Raw genomic sequence first — 16,083 nt, forward strand, 5'->3', positions numbered from 1 at the left:
CGCACAAACCAAAAACCTAAAATTTTCACTAGTTTAACCTTACACTGTGTTAATTTTTGTCCTCCCTTTTGGATGATCCTGTCCCTTGAATCTTCTTTTCTTTGTTTTTTTTCGGGGGAGGAGGGAAATTCTCTATTCTATAGTTACCCTTGAGCTAAGAATTTTGTTTTAATTCTTACTACAAAGGGTATGCATTAATTTATAATGTTCTATTCAAATATTCTTTTTATAATTTTATTTATTTACTTATTTTTTCCCCCAAAGCCCCAGTAGATAGTTGTATGTCATAGCTGCACATCCCTCTAGTTGCTGTATGTGGGACGTGACCTCAGCATGGCCGGAGAAGCAGTGCGTCAGTGTGTGCCTGGGATCCGAACCTGGGCCGCCAGCAGCGGAGCGCAGGCACTTAACTGCTAAGCCACGGGGCCGGCCCTATTCAAATATTCTATTCAAATCAATAATGTTCTACTCAAACTTGAGCTTCTTCATTAAAAAAGAAAAACAACTTTTTTTGGGCTGGCCCCATGGAGTAGTGGTTAAGTGCGCACGCTCCGCTGCTGGCGGCCTGGGTTCGGATCCCACGCGCGCACCAGCGCACCACTTGTCAGGCCATGCTGTGGTGGCGTCACACATAAAATGGAGGAAGATCAGCCCGGATGTTAGCTCAGGGCCAGTCTTCCTCAGCAAAAAGAGGAAGATTGGCATGGATGTTAGCTCAGGGCTGATCTTCCTCACCAAAAAAAAAAAACAACAACTTTTTTTGGTCCTGTTGAGATAGTTTTAAGTATGAGTTAGTGATATATGCTTGATATTGTCTAGTTTTGTCTGGTTTTGTTATTCACAGTGAGATAATTGCCGTCCAACATTCCCACTGCTGGGGTTCTTCAAAATCTGCCTTGAGAGAAGATGAGAAGTTGATAGAGACAGAATCCTCTTCTGATAAAAAAGACTCATCTAAGGTTTTGTTAATCAACAAAGATGCAGCATTGCCCAGTGAAAAGGTTTGTATTTCACTAAGTAACACCCAGCTTATTCAAACAAGACTTCTCCCCAACATACTTTTAATTCTTCTGTAGCACTATTGTTAGTATGCTTAATTTTGGCCATTCTTCAGTTTTTTTAAAATTATGGCACTTTAATTATATTATTTAACTGAAGTCAAAATTACTCACCTTCTGTTTTCTTTAAATGTCCTGTAGATTAGCTTTAGGCAAGATGTCCCTCAGGCCCTCTCGGTGATCGATGTATCTATTATTCATTGATAAATATTTTAAGCATACAAAAAATGAAGAATATAACAAGCAATTGTACACTGGAATTCCAATTTAACGTGTTTACATTTTGCCATATTTGCTTTATTTTTCTTGCTAAAGAAATAAAATGTTGGGCTGGCCCCGTGGCTTAGCGGTTAAGTGTGCGCTCTCTGCTGCTGGTGGCCCGGGTTCGGATCCCGGGCGCGCACCAACACACCGCTTCTCCGACCATGCTGAGGCCGCGTCCCACGTACAGCAACTAGAAGGATGTGCAACTATGACATACAAATATCTACTGGGGCTTTGGGGAAAAAAAGGAGGAGGATTAGCAATAGATGTTAGCTCAGAGCCGGTCTTCCTCAGCAAAAAGAGGATGGTTAGCACGGATGTTAGCTCAGGGCTGATCTTCCTGACACACAAAAAAGAAAGAAAATGTTTACATAAAGTATAAGTCCCACGGCCATTCTCCCCATGCCCACTCCCCCCACCCCTTAACCACTGTCCTGAGTTGCTTCCATGCTTGTTTTTATACTTTTAGTACATAAAAGTATATACTGAAACATTGCGTAATGTTTTTTTTTTGTTTGTTTGATCCGACCCCGGTCTGCCAGTAGCGGAGCGCGCGCACTTAACTGCTAAGCCACGGGGCCGGCCCCCTAATGTTTTGTGTGTGTTTAAAATGTACATAAATGGTAAAATACTGTCTATATCCTTTTGCATTGATTTTTCCAACTTTGTCAATGTTTTGTGACATTTATCCATGCTGACACTTGTGACCTAGTCTCTTCATTTTGATTGTTGGTTGATTTGTGATCCCTTGATTGAATAAACCAGTTTGTTTGTCCATACCCCTACTGACAGTCACTGAGGTTATATCTATTTTGTCACTATTTTGGATGAGCCAGTGTCGTCGTCATAAACAAGGTCTTCATCACAGCTGTCTCACAAAGAAAATAAGCTCAAGTAAACTTAATTTATTTTTGGTGTCATTTTGGGAAGATATCGGGCTTTGAAATCAAACTGACCTGGGTTCAAATCCCTGTTTTACTTTGTCTTAGCTCAATGACCTTAGTAAAGTTATTTAATTTCTTAGGTTTCTTCATCTACAGATACGCAATAATAACATCACAGTTGCTTTGTCTAGATGAGATGTTGTGGGACCTGGCCCCTAGTGGGTATTTGATGAGTGTTAGTTCTCCCGATTAAAAATTGACCATACAAGTGTTGACTAGAATCCTGGGCAACTGGGACTTTCATTCACTGATGGTGGGAATGTAAACGGGACAGCCACTTTGGAAAACACATTGGTAGTTTCTTAAAAAGTTAAATATACGCCTACCATATGACCCAGCTATTCCACTCCCAGATAAATGGAAACATATGTCCACACAAAGACTTATACATGAATGTTCAAGCAGTTTTATTTGTACTAGCTAAAAACTGGAAACAACCCAAATATATATCAATAGGTAAATAGATAAACTGTGGTATATCCATACAATAGAGTACTTCTCGGCAATAAAAAGACATGTGCACATCAAAACGATTTGTACACACACAACATGGGTGAATCTCAAGATAATTATGCTGAATGAAAGAAACTAGACAGACAAAAGGGTGAATGCGTTTATATAAAATTCTAGCAAATGCAAACTAATCTCTGGTGACAGGAAGCAGATCAGTAGTTGTCTGGGAATAGAGGGAGGGACTCACAGAGGCAGGAATTCCAAAGGGGCATAGGTGTAAAGAATATGATCCCTGTTCATTGTGGGGATGGTTTCATGGGTGTGTGCACATGTCAAAACTCTTCAGATTATACACTTTAATTGTACAGTTAATTGTGTGTCAATTATACCTCAAAGCTGTTAACTTTATTTTAAAGTTATAAATATGAGGGGAAATATTAGTTATTACCTTTTTTAGCTCTTGGGAGACCCTTTTTCAACGTTTGCACCTATTTTTCTGAGGCAGTATATAACATTGCATTCCTATGTTGTCCATGCATGTATATGTATATATTTGTGTGTGTGTCTATATATATATGTTGTCTATATACATACATAGATACATTCACATAGCAGATATTTTATTAAACATCTTCTAGATCCAGGTCAGTAGTGATCATTGTTCATGGAAAATTAGAAATGACCTTTTCTTTCTTTCTTTCTTTCTTTTTTTTGTGAGGAAGATCAGCCCTGAGCTAACATCCATGCCAATTCTCCTCTTTTTGCTGAGGAAGACCGGCTCTGAGCTAACACCTATTGCCAATCCTCCTCCTTTTTTTTTTCCCCCAAAGCCCCAGTAGATAGTTGTATGTCATAGTTGCACATCCTTCTAGTTGCTGTATGTGGGACGCCACCTCAGCATGGCCAGAGAAGCAGTGCGTCAGTGCGCGCCCGGGATCCGAACCCGGGCCGCCAGCAGCGGAGCATGTGCACTTAACTGCCACGCCATGGAGTCGGCCCCTAGAAATGACCTTTTCTTAACGAAAAAATTAGTCTAGATGTTTTTGAGAGCAGTTGGCATGCTAAAAATTCAGATCCCAAAGTTGAAAATTAAACAAGAACAAACTAAGGCACATTTCCACATATTTTTAAAAGCTTTACAAGCCTTTAGTGTTAAAGTTGCATTTTGCAAGTATTTTGACGTGCTAATTATGGCCTGGGAAAGATGATTTAGGAGAGCTAAACAATGCCTAGGATTCTTTTATCGCACAGATGTTAGTCAATTGGTTGTAGTAAGTTCTGTTTAAGACAAATTATTTAGCCCAGTAGTTTCTAAGAAATAAATGGAATTTGGTTGTTCTAGTATTTTTTTGTGTGTGTGAGGAAGATCAGCCCTGAGCTAACATCCCTGCTAATCCTCCTCTTTTTTTGCTGAGGAAGACCGGCTCTGAGCTAACATCTATTGCCAATCCTCCTCCTTTTTTTTTCCCCCCCCAAAGCCCCAGTAGATAGTTGTATGTCATAGTTGCACATCCTTCTAGTTGCTGTATGTGGGATGTGGCCTCAGCATGGCCGGAGAAGCGGTGCGTCGTGCGTGCCCGGGATCCAAACCCGGGCCGCCAGTAGCGGAGCACGTGCACTTAACCGCTAAGCCACCGGGCCGGCCCAAGTATTTAATGTCCTGCTTTTGCTTTATAAGACCTGAAGTCGAAGAAATATTAACGAGTAGTTAACATTTGTTTGTAATATTGTAATATTGTATTTGTGAATGTAAACATTTAAAAATGCTTCTTAATTTCATGAATGCTTAAATTATGTTGTCTTCCCAGGGTGATTTTTCTCCCACCAGTAAGCTTCAGCGTTTGCTGGCAGAATCTCGTCAGATGGTTACGGATCTGGAGCTGAGTACTCTGCTCCCCATCAGCTCTGAGAGTCTCAACAGCAGTGCTCAAAATGTATGTGGTTACTTTTCTTTTGACCCCGTCTGTCGTATCTGAACACTCCACTGAGTGCTTGTGTGCAAATATCGCTGGTAGGGCAGCCCTTTCTGTTAGAAGGAAAGTTTCTTTATGTCTCAGAGAGGGAGGTAGCACGCTGGTCTTGAGGAGGAGGAAAAAGTTGTACTCAAGTGTCACTGCACCCAAACTTCCTCTTTCTAATTACCTGGACATATGAATATAAATTCTTGGGGATTTTTAAAAAATCCCCAAGAATTTTTTATTATAGAAAATTTCAAATACACACAGAAGTAGAAAGAATAATATAATCACAGACCTTCAACAACCATCAACTTTCTGCCATTTTTGTTTTATCTTCCCCCATCCATACACGTTTTCTTCTGAAGCATTTTAAAGCAAATCGTAGACATCATGTCATTCCACTTGTAAATACTTTATGTATCGCTAACAGATAAGGACTTTCAAAAAATAACTATAATGTTATCACACCCAACCAAATTAACAATAATTCTTTAATATCATCTAATGACTAGATCATGTTGTTTTTCCCGTTAATCTCAAAAATGTCTTTTTACTCTTTGTTCAAATCAATATCCAACCAAGGTCCATACTTTGCATTTGGATATGTCCCATAAAGTCCCACTTAATCACTAACAGTTCCTTCTCCCTCCATCTCTCTGTCCTGCTTCCTTCCTTCCGCTTCCTTCTTTTTTCTTCCTCCTCCTTCCTCTCCTTCTTTTTAATGCCATTTATTTGTGGAAAAAACATTTGGTCATTTGTCCTGTTTTTTAATGCCATTTATTTGTGGAAAAAACATTTGGTCATTTGTCCTGTAGAATTTCCCACATTCTGGAACTTGCCGACTCTACCCTCACTGTTTTAGTACATCCCTCTATCCCGCATAATTCCTATAAACTGGTGTTTAGATCTAGTGACTTGATTAGACTTGGGATCAATTTGGGTTTTTTGTTGGTGTTGGCACAACTGCTTCACTGGCGATGCTGTCTGCTTCCTATTCCATCGTATCATCGTCTCCTGATATCTGGTTGTTCCACTTGCAGATGTTAAGCTTGATGGGGAGGTCAGGAGTTTCCCCGAAAGGTCACTTAATGATTTTAGCATTCTTTGATTATTATTGTTTAGATCTATTATTTCATTAGGAATTGCAAAATAGTAATTTTCTAAATCTATCATTCCTTCAGGGAGTGTTTCACATGTTAATTTTAACTGCTTTTTCTGAGCATAGTAACATTTCAGTAGCAATGATATAAGTTGCTTGGTAGATTTTATAGCCTTAACATAAATAGTAAAAAGAACATTGAACTAGAAATCAGGGTACTTGGGTTTCAGTTTCCTAATCTGTAAAATAAGAGATGGAACTGATGCTTTAAGTTTAAGCTTCCAGGTACATTAGTTGTATGTGCTATATGCATAGTTAAAGATATTTGAAAGCCATTGAGTTAAACTTTTTTGTATCCTTGACCAAAAAACTAAAATAAAAAAAGGTCTACAAGAATACTGAAATGCTTTTCTTTTAAAATCAACTTTATTGGGGTATAATATATATACAATAAAATAGATACATTTTGTTGAGAATGTATTTAATGCCTATATACTTGTTCTTTCATGAAGAACTGGTACAGATCACTAGTTCAACGAATTTAGATAAATGTGTAGGTACCCATGTAACCAGCATCCCTATCAAGATACAGAACATTTCCATCACCCCAGAAAGTTCCCTCATGCTCTTTGGAGTGAATCCCTCCTTACCCTCACTCTAGGCAGCTACTGATCTGATTTCTAGCCCCAGAGAATAGTTTTGCCTGTTCTATAAATTCATATAAATGCAGTCATATAGTATGTATTCTTTTTTTTTTTTTTTTTAGATTTTATTTATTTATTTTTTCCCCCCAAAGCCCCCGTAGATAGTTGTGTGTCATAGCTGCACATCCTTCTAGTTGCTGTATGTGGGCCGCGGCCTCAGCATGGCCGGAGAAGCAGCGCGTCAGTGTGAGCCCGGGATCCGAACCCGGGCCGCCAGCAGTGGAGCGCGCACACTTAACCACCAAGCCACGGGGCCGGCCCTAGTATGTATTCTTTATCTAGCCTCTAAATAGAGTTATTTTGAGATTCATCCATGTTGTTATGTGTATCAGTACTTCACTCCTTTTTATTGCTGATTGGTATTCCATTGTATGAATTTGTTTATTCACCTGTTGATGAGACATTTGGGTTGTTTCCAGTTTGGGGCTATTATGCATAAAGCTGCTATCAAGATTTTTATACAAGCCATTTTTTTTATGGACATGTGTTTTCACTTCTCTAAGGTAAATATCCAGAAGTAGAATTCCTGGGGCCAACCTGGTGGCGTAGTGGTTAAGTTCGTGCACTCCGCTTTGACGGCCTGGGGTTTGCAGGCCCGAGTCTCGGGTGTGGACTGACACACCGCTCGTCAAGCCACGCTATAGTGGCATCCCACATACAAAATAGAGGAAGATGGGCACAGATGTTAGCTCAGGGCTAATCTTCTTCACCAAAAAAAAAAAAAAAAGAATTCCTAGTATTAGGATAGGTGTATGTTTAACTTTTTTGTAAACTGCCAAGTTGTTTTTCAAGGTGGTCGTACCATTTTACATTCCCACCAGCAGTGTGTAAAACTTCTAGGTACTCCACGTCCTCACCAACACGTGGTTTTGTTAGTCAATTTAATTTTAGCTATTCTAGTAAATATGAAGTGGCATCTCATTGCCATTTAATTTGCATTTTCCTGATGACCTAATGATGTGCATCCCTTCTTGTGCTTATTGGCTTTTCATATATCTTTTGTGAAGTGTCTGTTCAAGTCTTTTGCCCATTTTAAATTTGAGTTGTTTCCTTTGTTATTAATTGTTGTAAGAGTTCTTCACGTAGTCTGGACACAAGTCCTTTGTCTTTTGCCAGATGTATTGTGAATATTTTCTTCCAGTTTGTGATTTGCCTTTTCATTTTTGTAAGTGTCTTTTGAAGGGCAGAAATTTAAAATTTTGATGAAGTCCAATGTATCTTTTTTTGTTTGTTTTTTTGGTGAGGAAGATTGGCCCTGAGCTAACACCTGTTGCCAATCTTCCTCTTTTTGCTTGAGGAAGAGTGGCCTGGGGCTAACATCTGTGCCCATCTTCCTCTATTTATTTTTTTATTTTTTTGTGAGGAAGATCAGCCCTGAGCTAACATCTACGCCAATCCTCCTCTTTTTGCTGAGGAGTACTGGCCCTGGGCTAACATCTGTGCCAATCTTCCTCCACTTTGTGTGGGACGTTGCCACAGCATGGCCTGACAAGCGGTGCGCCGGTGCACGCCCAGGATCTGAACCCGGGCCACCAGCAGCGGAGTGTGCACACTTAACCGCTACGCCACGGGGCCGGCCCCATCTTCTTCCTCTATTTTGTATGTGGGATGCTGCCACAGCATGGCTTCAGGAGTGTAGGTCCACGCCCAGGATCTGAACCTGCGAACCCTGGACCACTGAAGAAGAGCACGCCGAACTTAACCACTATGCCACCGGGCCAGCCCTGTATCAATTTTTTTTAAACTGTGCCTTTTGTGTCTTAAGAAATCTACCCCAAGGTTGTGAATATTTTTTCCTCCTAGAAGCTTCATAGTTCTGGTTAGGTCTATAGTTCATCTTGATTTAATTTTTGTTGATGGGTGAAGTAAGGATCAATGTTCATTTTTCTCATGCAGATATCAGTCCCAGCACCATTTGTTGAAAAGACTGTCGTTTCTCTGTTTTGGCACAGCTTCTTGAAAATCGGTTGACTGTGTATGCAAGGGTCTATTTCTGGACTCGGATCAGTTCCATTGATCTGGTTGTCCACCTTACATTAAAACCACACTGTATTGATTACATAACTCTATGGAAAGTCTTGAAATCAGGTAGTATACGTCCTCTACTTTGTTCTTTTTTAGCAAGATTATTTTCCCATTCTAGGTCCTTTGCAAGTCCGTAGCAATTTTAGAATCAGCTTGTCAATTTTTACGAAAATGCACTCTGATTCTGTGATTTCATTGAATCTATGGATCATTTTGGGAAGAATTGATGTCTGTGGATAGAGTATTTCTCCATTTATTTAGGGCTTCCTTCATTTCTCTTAACCACATTTTATAGTTTTCATTGTAGGGGTCTTGCACATCTTTTGTTAAATTTATTCCTAATATTTTGTTTATTGATGCCATTATACATGGTATTTTATTTTATTTTATTTATTTATTTTTTTTTGTGAGGAAGATCAGCCCTGAGCTAACATCCGTGCTAATCCTCCTCTTTTTGCTGAGGAAGACTGGCTCTGAGCTAACATCTATTGCCAATCTTCCTCCTTTTTTTTTGTCCCTTTTTCTCCCCAAAGCCCCAGTAGATAGTTGTACGTCATAGCTGCACATCCTTCTAGTTGCTGTATGAGGGACGCAGCCTCAGCATGGCCAGAGAAGTGGTGCGTTGGTGCGCGCCCAGGATCCAAACCCGGGCCGCCAGTAGCAGAGCGCACGCACACCGCTAAGCCATGGGGCCGGCCCCTATATGTGGTATTTTAAATTTCATTCTCAAATTGTTTGTTGATAATATAAAGAACTATAATTGACTTTTGTAAATTGCATCTTTGTTAAATTCACCTATTCTAGTAGATTTTCTGTCAATTCTTAGGATTTTCCACCTAGACAATCATGTCATTTGTGAATAAAGAATTTCTTTTTCTTACCTTATTGCTCTCACTAAGACCTCTAGATCAATGTTGAATAGAAATAATGAGAGTAGACCTTCTTGCCTTTGTTCCATGAAATACTCTCTGGTGGCATTCTTGCTTGGCTCTTCTTCAGGTTGGTGTTTTGTTAGATTCAGAGTTCCATGGAGCAGTTTCCTTGTGACACAGATGATCTGAAACTAGAACATTATTTTAGAATCAACATGTTCATTGCCACAAGCCTCAACAGGTAGTTCCAAAGATTACCTTAAAGAAAAATGGGCTCCAAAAATAGTGATTTTTTATTTAAAAGTATACATACTGTGTGTGCCATATAACTTTTTCAAAGTGGAAACCATGATGGACTTTGTGGTGTTTTCTTTTTTTTTTTTTTTTTTGTGAGGAAGATCAGCTCTGAGCTAACATCCATGCCAATCCTGCTCTTTTTGCTGAGGAAGACTGGCCCTGGGCTAACATCTGTGCCCATCTTCCTCCACTTTATATGGGACATATACATGGCCTGACAAGCGGTGCGTCGGTGTGCGCCTGGGATCCGAACCCAGGCTGCCAGCAGCGGAGCACAGGCACTTAACCGCTACACCACGGGGCCAGCCCCTGTAGTGTTTTCTAGGAGGATACTTTCTTGACAAACTCTCTTTGAAGCATTAGTGAAGCAATTTATTTACATTGGGGCAGAGAGTATTTTTAAATATTGGTAAAGGCTTTTTTTTTTAACAGCTTTATTGAGATATAATGTACATACCATAAAATTCTCCCATGTAAAGTATGTAATTCAGTGGTTTTAGTATATTTACAAAGTTGTGTGACTATCACCATAATCCAATTTTAGAACACTTTCATCATCCCAAAAGAAACCTTGTACCTATTAGCCGTCACTCCCCATTCCTCCTCCCCACAGTTCCTGGCCACCACTAATCTACTTTCTGTCTCTGGATTTGTTGGGTAGAGGTTTTTAATCAGAGTTCGTTGAATAGAATTCAGGGGATCCAGAAACTTTGATGGGAATAAAAATTACATGCCTAAGTTTATTTTTATTAACCTTTAATAGAGATTTAGCACTTTCTTCAATTATGAATATAGGAAACAAGCCATAGTAGTACCTAATACCTGTGCCTTTGTCACTAGTAGAGCTCGCAGATAGTTTCACGTCACATTTCAGTTATTGCAGGTATTGTGAAATTTATACTTAGCACTACCTCAGAATTACAGAATATTAGCCCTGCTGCTAGATCTTATTATTTAATGCACTAATAAAGAAGAGTATGTATTATTATATCACAACCTTGTTTAATACTTTGATAACCACAGTTAGCTGTAATACAACATAGAGGTTCCTAAATATCACCACACAGTGCAAAATTCACGATAAAAACCACACGCTCACAGGAAAAATGGGGTTAGGAGCATAACACTCAAAAACTTTGTCAGTGACGCATTTTTTAAAAAGGACAGGAATGTAATCAAAATGGTAGGACAGTTTTATACATGTTAAATGGTTAAGGGATATTTAAATACTGCAGTAAATATGCCACTTTACCTTGAAAAAGACCTGAAGTTTGCATGTAGAATTGGGTGGTGTCGGAGAGAGTGCAGCGTGTGAGTCATTGGGAAGTGGTAGAAGGAGCGCCATCGCTATCGGATGGAAGGTTGTTGCAGCAACAGATGTGGGGAAGCCAGGGGATGTCTGAGGGGCATGTGTGTGTCTTTGTGCATGCATGCGTGTGTGTGTATTCCTACATGGTGTGGCCCAGTCCAGCTGGGTATAGTTCACCTAATGTTTCTCATGGACAAAATCTCAGGTAAACAGATGAAAACTTCACATTATGCTCAAATTGTTCTCTAATATATCAGATGTGTTGGAACAAATTCATGTTTTCAAAATAAGTATAGAGCAGAACTTCCTATATTTTAGTGTAATCTGCCTGACTCCTCCTCAGCCTCCTGGCCTCAGACTCTTCTCTCTTTTTTTAAAGATTTTATTTATTTATTTTTTTCCCCCCAAAGCCCCAGGGTAGATAGTTGTATTTCGTAGATGCACATCCTTCTAGTTGCTGTATGTGGGACGCGGCCTCAGCATGGCCAGAGAAGCGGTGCGTTGGTGCGCGCCCGGGATCCAAACCCGGGCTGCCAGTAGCGGGGCGCACGCACCCAACCGCTAAGCCACGGGGCCGGCCCTCAGACTCTTCTCTTAACTTCTCCTTCAGGGTTTTATGTTAAATTCCTGTCTAAGATATAATCAGTACTCCCCCACTTTTGTCGTAGCACAGCTCTGTGTGTGTGTTTGGGTACGTGTCTCCATCAGAGTGCATGTCACAGTACATGACAGCTGATACATACGTGTCTCCCTGCTCCTCCATGAGCGCCTTAAGGAGCCCCGCTTCTTCATCTCGGCTCCCCCAGTTGTAGCACACACAGTACCTGCTACAGAGGATGCTCAGTAAATACCTTGAGTGGAACTGATAGGAAAAGTGCAGGAAAAAGGCAAAACGGTGACCTCAGGTATGGACTGAAAAATGCTAAAGCTGTTGAGCTTGGTGAAAACTTCATTTAAGAGAATTTTTGAGCTAGAAAGACCCAGAAGAGATATCTAATCTCAATCTTTCACTTTATAGGTAAGGAAAAGTGATTAAATCTCTTGCTTAACATCTCACAGCTAGAGTCAGATAATCTCTTAGTTGGAAAAAATATTGGCTCCAGATGTAATATATTTTCTAGTGGATTATTAACTGATTCTAGAGATGTTAGGAAAAAAGAATTTAACTAACAGAGATCTACTTGGCAATGGACTTTACAAACTCCTCTCTTCTGGTCCTTTGAACTGGGTATAGCTAGTTACAGAAAAAGCAAATAATTTTGTAAAAAATTCTTACTGTTTGCAATAAGGAAGCAGGGTAAAGTTCTGAGCAGCCTATCTGCTTCACCAGGGCTTTGCCATCTGTTAATAAGACAAGGGTCTTATTTCAAAGCCTTTCTCTGAAACAGGCACTCTCACACATTGCTGGGGGGACACAAAGTGATACAGTCCTTCTGGCAGGGAACTTGGCGGTATTTCCTGAAAATTGCAGAACTGACCCTTTAACGTAGCAGTGTTACTTGAGGAATGTCTCGTCCAAATACTTCTGCATGTGTCTAAAATGGCATATGTATGAGTTTTTCATTGCAGCATTGCTTTATAATAGCAAAAGTTAGGAAGCAATCCAAGTGTCCAGCAAAAAGGAACTGAGTGAATAGCTATGGTATGTCCACACGGTGGAGTATTACACAGCCATGAAACAGAATGAGGAAGATCTTGGATCTGAAAATGTCTCCAGGATATATTATTAAGTGAAAAGAAACAAGATCCTGAAAGGTTCATGTGGTATTCTACATGTGTACAAAAGGAGATGGGAATAAGAATATACATTATTTTTATTTTCAAACCATGTCAGGGTATTAACTGTTAAAAAAAAAACCCAATAATTTGAAAATAGAGAAAAAAAAGGAAAGGAAGAGTAAAACACAGCAGAGCTGACCACATCACCTTCCCCCACAGCAGGCTTCCTACCTGCTTGAGGTGTGGGAATGGGGAGGGACTCCTCCTGAAACTGAACTTGGAGTTTTGACTAGCACACGGGACTGGACATCCACATTACTAGTGTGAGACTATTGGTATTATTTGTCAGGGTTCTTAACCTTTTTTCTTAAAAAAAGGGCAGACTGGTAAAGCCCTTTTAGAATAATGTTTTTAAATGAATAAAATAAAATACATCGGATTGTAAAATATAGGATGGCTATTTGAACAGAGAGGAAGCAGCATGAGTAAAGGCACAGAGGTCTGGGAGCACAGAGGATAATCCTTGCACTGCTCAGATATGGCCCCATGGGGAGGAGGGAGAGGCTGAGAAGGGGCTTACCCTACAAACTGAAGTTCACCGCCTGAGTGTACCCGTGTCTTTCCAGGTGTCATCTTCCTCTTCTTTCCTTCTTTTTCATCTTCGTCTCCTTTTTTAATATCTCCCCAAAACCTAACAATGCTAACCTTAGTTAGTGCCCTCAGTGGGCACTTTAATGAATTATAACACTTAGAGTTGTTGATTCTTATTGATGACCCTTGTCTTCTGTAAGGGCTCACCACATCGTCTATATTAAGGCTAACAAAGAGCCAGTTATATTTTGGGCATTAGCTGATTGCCAGAGTTTAGCCATAACACATCTGGTAAAGCAAACAGAGCATTCCTATGACGCGATTAGAGACAAAGGGCCCCACACAGGAATGGGAAATCAGTACATCTTTGTTGGATGGATGGATGGTAGTTGTATGAAATTACTTCATTGTATTTCATTAATTCCCTAAGGTCTTTTAAAAGCATTTCTGCTATATTTGTGTATTGTCTTCTTAAGCAGTTTCTAGTTTTTCTATCCTGCGTACTAATTTGGGAGTTGTTTTGTAGAATTTAGAAGTCTCAGAAGAGTCAGCTCAAAAAAATACCTTTCTCAGTAATTAGAGAAAACAAATGTCAGCTTCAGTCTTCGTTGTGATCATAGGTAAGTCACCTTTGCTTATCTCACCTTATATCTCATTTGGCATTTAATAAGTAACTTGGGAACATTGATAATGTGGAGTCAAGGCCATGCATTTGTATGCCCTGTAATCCTTTCTCTTGTGCTTGACCTATTTATACATACTTTCTAAATTTAATCAGAGTAAAATGTCAGTCACTTGTACGAGAAATGCAGATCAAAAAGTTCTTGTTCTCAGTGCCCAGATTTTTAAATCGAAGGAAATGAATACATATAGCTTTCAAAATCAGAATCTAACATTTCATCTGAATGTCTGTCTGGAAAGAAGTCTTTTCTTTTCTTTTTTTTTTTTTTTGTGAGGAAGATCAGCCCTGAGCTAACATCCATGCCAATCCTCCTCTTTTTGCTGAGAGGACTAGTGCCTATCTTCCTCTACTTTATGTGGGACGCTGCCACAGCATGGCCTGACAAGCGGTGCGTCCGTGTACGCCTGAGATCCGAACCCGGGCCGCTAGCAGTGGAGCTCACACACTTAACCACTACGCCACAGGGTCGGCCTCTTCATGGGCTTTCAAGTTTCATAAAAAGGCTTACTGACCCAGTAAACACTTTCTTGATTTGTGTTTCCTTCTATCAAACCTTCATTTCATATGCGAAGTCTCTTTAGAATCCAGTTTGGTAAGTTAAAAGGTATAATCATTTCAGCTGTTTTCAATGTAAGCATAAGGGCATTTAAACAGCTGTGAAAGCAATAAGCTTAAGTAGTCGTCTCCCTTTATCCCTCTCTCCTGTTCTTTCTCTCTCTTTGCTGAGAAGTGTTTATAATATTTTGCATTGACCGTATGTTAATGACAATCAGGGTGTGTAGTTACTGTTGTAGAGACTGGGAGCTTGGAGCACACTGCAGGCTCATTGATTTGAGTTTATTCACTCTGTATTCCTTCCTGCAGAAGCCGATTTCTCATCTATGTGGAAGGCAGGAAGCAGCATCAATACTTAATACTTCACCTTTGAAAACAAAAAGAGGCTTGTAATCCTTCGTAAGCAACATTTAATACCAAAGGGGAGCAGAAACTGAAAGTTAATTTTTAAACATCTATATTTTGTTTTTCAAATTAACCATTTTCATATGTAAGAAATATTTTTCATGTGCAAGAAATTAGACCTTAGGTATATTGTGTATATACACACTTGGAAGATGGAGATGACAGTTAAATACTAGAAAAGCTCTTTAAAAGTGTGAAAATCAAATAGAGAACCCCTGCATATAAAATGCTATTTTATTTTAACTATCTGATTTTTTTTAAAACTGTGCATACATTTAAATTATAACCAGTAGTTTATCAGAGTCAGCTCCAAATATATGAGAAATAGAATTCTCTTCTCTTGTGGTTTTAGCTCTGGACTTTGCTGTGTAAATAGATATAAAATGATATAAAATAAAATATTTTTAACTGGGAATTATCCCTCGGTTACTACTGACAGTTGAGGTCCTTCTGTCCCAAAGCTGAGCAGAGCCCCATCTTGTCCAGGTCTGTAGTAATCCCATCTACTTATGCAAACAAAAGCTTGCTGGAAGATCAAGTTTTATATGCATTTTTTCTTTTATCATTAAAGACTAAAACACTTATGTTTTAACTTGTAAAGTAATTTAATTTTTTAAAGAATATACTATGTGCCTCTCTGTCCCTTCTAAGAGAATTGATCAGCTTCAGTCAATAAAAAATATTTTTAATAATAAAGAAAAATAATTTTCTTTGGTTTCTTTTTATTATACAGGAGTAAAATAAGGAAAGTCATTTGATACCGAACCTGGTGTGTTAATTTCCTCAGGAATGGGAGTGTATTTTTTTTAAGCATTGCAGATATCAAAGTTCTATTGTGCTGTATAAATGCCCCTTTGTTAAAAGGTTTCCGTGCTAATTCAGAGATGATTTTCATGAGAGTGGAGGAGCCACCCCATTTAGCCTTTTTAATTAGGGTGCTGAAAAGAGAAATTGGGTGAGGTTTGGCTGTGTTCTTTATAAATGCTTGCCTTCTCCCTCAGGCTAGGCTGGTTTGTACAGAGCAAGCCTGAGGAAGGTATAGCTGATTCTCAACTACCCCCTCCAAGTTAGAGACCTGAAATGTCCCTGGAGTGGCTGACTTCCAATCTGAGAAACAAAATATTAGATTTTCTCCTTCTTTTTCTCAT

The 16,083-nt window shown here is 39.4% G+C and overlaps 1 protein-coding gene across 8 annotated transcripts in view; it reads left to right on the forward strand.

Annotated features, from left to right (window-relative positions):
* CCDC62 (coiled-coil domain containing 62) overlaps nucleotides 1-15,631 on the forward strand; it is a 42,296-nt gene extending 26,665 nt beyond the window's left edge. For 5 of the 8 annotated variants that reach the window (XM_087423366.1, XM_087423365.1, XM_014787151.2 and 2 more), the window contains 4 exons: nucleotides 845-1,001; nucleotides 4,528-4,653; nucleotides 13,820-13,913; nucleotides 14,840-15,631. In XM_087423366.1, coding sequence (XP_087279492.1) covers nucleotides 845-1,001; nucleotides 4,528-4,653; nucleotides 13,820-13,873 — 337 coding nt within the window. In that variant the 3' untranslated portion in view covers nucleotides 13,874-13,913; nucleotides 14,840-15,631. Of the gene's footprint in view, nucleotides 1-844; nucleotides 1,002-4,527; nucleotides 4,654-13,819; nucleotides 13,914-14,839 lie in introns of those variants that run through there. The other 3 variants (XM_014787155.2, XM_087423370.1, XM_087423369.1) reach the window with 3 other exon arrangements.
* Nucleotides 15,632-16,083: the final 452 nt, after the last annotated feature.

The sequence above is a fragment of the Ceratotherium simum genome, chromosome 35 (assembly GCF_057802395.1).
Source record: "Ceratotherium simum simum isolate JZ-2026a chromosome 35, ASM5780239v1, whole genome shotgun sequence".
Taxonomy (NCBI): Eukaryota; Metazoa; Chordata; class Mammalia; order Perissodactyla; family Rhinocerotidae; genus Ceratotherium; species Ceratotherium simum.